Source organism: Aptenodytes forsteri, unplaced genomic scaffold, assembly GCF_000699145.1.
Source record: "Aptenodytes forsteri isolate BGI_AS27 unplaced genomic scaffold, ASM69914v1 Scaffold471, whole genome shotgun sequence".
Lineage (NCBI taxonomy): Eukaryota > Metazoa > Chordata > Aves > Sphenisciformes > Spheniscidae > Aptenodytes > Aptenodytes forsteri.
Window position 1 is genome coordinate 1,175,960 of NW_008795862.1, and position 1,993 is coordinate 1,177,952.

The window sequence follows — 1,993 nt, forward strand, 5'->3', positions numbered from 1 at the left end:
ACGCCCGTGAAGAACCAGGTGGGCACAGGGCGGAGGTCCGGCTGGGGCTGTGCGATGGGTGCCGGGAGTCTGGGCAGCAGAAACAAGCAGCGGCATTCTCCCAAGCACCAAAAAACCTCTGGGCAACCCCAAGAAGCAGCTCCCATAGTTTTGGCCGCTGCAGTTTTGCAGCCGAGGAGCTGGAGAGCAGCATGGGGGGGGGTCACGGCATCCCTCTCCGGTGGGTTTTGGGGTGATGCCGTGACCCTCCCCGCTGTCCCCATCTCGCCCAGGGGCACTGCGGGTCGTGCTGGGCGTTCAGTGCCACGGGGGCCTTGGAGGGGCTCGTCTTCAACCGGACGGGGAAGCTGGCAGTGCTGAGCGAGCAGAACCTCATCGACTGCTCCCGAAAGCTGGGCAACAACGGCTGCCACGGCGGCTACAAGACCCGCGCCTTCCAGTACGTGCGCGACAACGGTGGCTTGAACTCGGAGCACGTCTACCCCTACATGGCCACGGTAAGGGACGGCGGGCGGCTCTGGGGACGCAGCAGAGCGGTGCCGGCGGGTCCCAGCCCCAGCGTCACTTTCTCCCTCTTCTCAGGACACCTCCAGTCCCAGCCCCCCCCCCCCTGCCGATACAACCCCCAGGACAGGGCGGCCAACTGCTCTGCCGTCTGGCTGGTGGCCCAGGGCAGCGAGGCAGCGCTGGAGCAGGCGGTGGCGGCCGTGGGCCCCGTGTCTGTGGCGGTGGATGCCAGCAGTTTCCAATTCCACTTCTACAAGTCAGGTACCGTCTCGCTCTTTGTGGCATGGATGGGTAAACTGAGGCAGGGCTGCCTCGGGGCGGGGGGGGACGGGACTGCTGAGCCCTTGTTGAGCCCCAGAGTTTCCCCAGGGCACCCCGCCCAGGGGAATAGGATCCACTACCCTGCTTTCACCCGGAGAAGAAGCGATCGGGGCCAGCCCCCGGCTCACCCCGGCTCTGCTCTTCCCAGGCATCTTCAGCAGCGTGTTTTGCAGCCAACGGGTGAACCACGGGATGCTGGCGGGGGGGGCGGGGGGGGGGCGGCAGGGGGAGGGCTACTGGATCTTAAAAAACAGGTAGGGGCTGAGGGTGTCTCCCCAAACCCGCTGCCCCTTTCACCCCCACGCACAGCCCGTCCCCCCTCCTGCCGGGGTTGGAGGGGCATAGCAGGAGCATCCCTGTCCCATGGGGTGCTCCAGTTCCCGGCCCCCTCTCGCTCGCCCTCCTAGAGCAGGGCCGGTTCTCCGTGCATGGGAACACGGATGTGCTCATTCTCCGTCTCTTCCTGCAGCTGGTCGGAGGTGTGGGGTGAGCAGGGCTACATCCGCCTGCTGAAGGGCGCCGACAACCAGTGCGGGGTGGCCAACCAGGCCAGCTTCCCCGTGCTGTGAGCCAGGACATTCCTCCCTCCCCGGGGCATCTCTCCCTGCCCTGGCTGCAGATCCAGGGCTGTTTCCTTCTGGAAAAGGGGCTTTTGTTTGTGTATGGTGAGAAACAATTAAAAGTGGCACGGCTAATTGCTCTGCACCTGCAAACGGCGGCCGGGCAGGGTTTGGTGGCCGAGGCACGGCTGATGCAGCCGGTCCTTTTTCTGGTGGGAAAGGCAAAGCTCCCTCCGCACGATGCTCGCCAAGAGAGGCTCTTTCTCCGCGCCTTTCCTCCCAGCCTGACCATCTCTTTCCCTTCTTTCCCCTCCCGCGGCCCCTTTTCCTTCCAGCTGAATCCCGAAGGCCACCAGCCAGGGCTGGATTTTCTGGCCGTGGCTGCAGCTCTGCCCAACCCTGCAGGGGCTGAGCCAACAGCGCTGCCCCCGCACGCCGAGCTCTTTAAAAAATAGGTCTTTGCCCCATTAAACCTGCAGGACAAGGCAGAAAATGAACCTTTCCCCCCCATCCTGCTTTTTATTTCCCCCTCGTCCTGAATAATTTGGAGAATTTAGTGCTACACACAGCCCAGTCGCCCGGAGCATCTTACAGCTGGCTTCTTA

General features: G+C 63.8%; 1 protein-coding gene across 1 annotated transcript in view; it reads left to right on the top strand.

Moving 5' to 3' along the window:
• Window positions 1-1,466, top strand: part of LOC103902953 (cathepsin L1-like) — a 2,234-nt gene extending 768 nt beyond the window's left edge. The window contains 5 exon segments of the mRNA XM_019473331.1: window positions 1-18; window positions 273-497; window positions 600-768; window positions 977-1,082; window positions 1,298-1,466. The exon segment at window positions 1-18 is cut by the window's left edge and continues 75 nt beyond it. Coding sequence (XP_019328876.1) covers window positions 1-18; window positions 273-497; window positions 600-768; window positions 977-1,082; window positions 1,298-1,397 — 618 coding nt within the window. The 3' untranslated portion in view covers window positions 1,398-1,466.
• The last annotated feature ends 527 nt before the right edge of the window (window positions 1,467-1,993 follow it).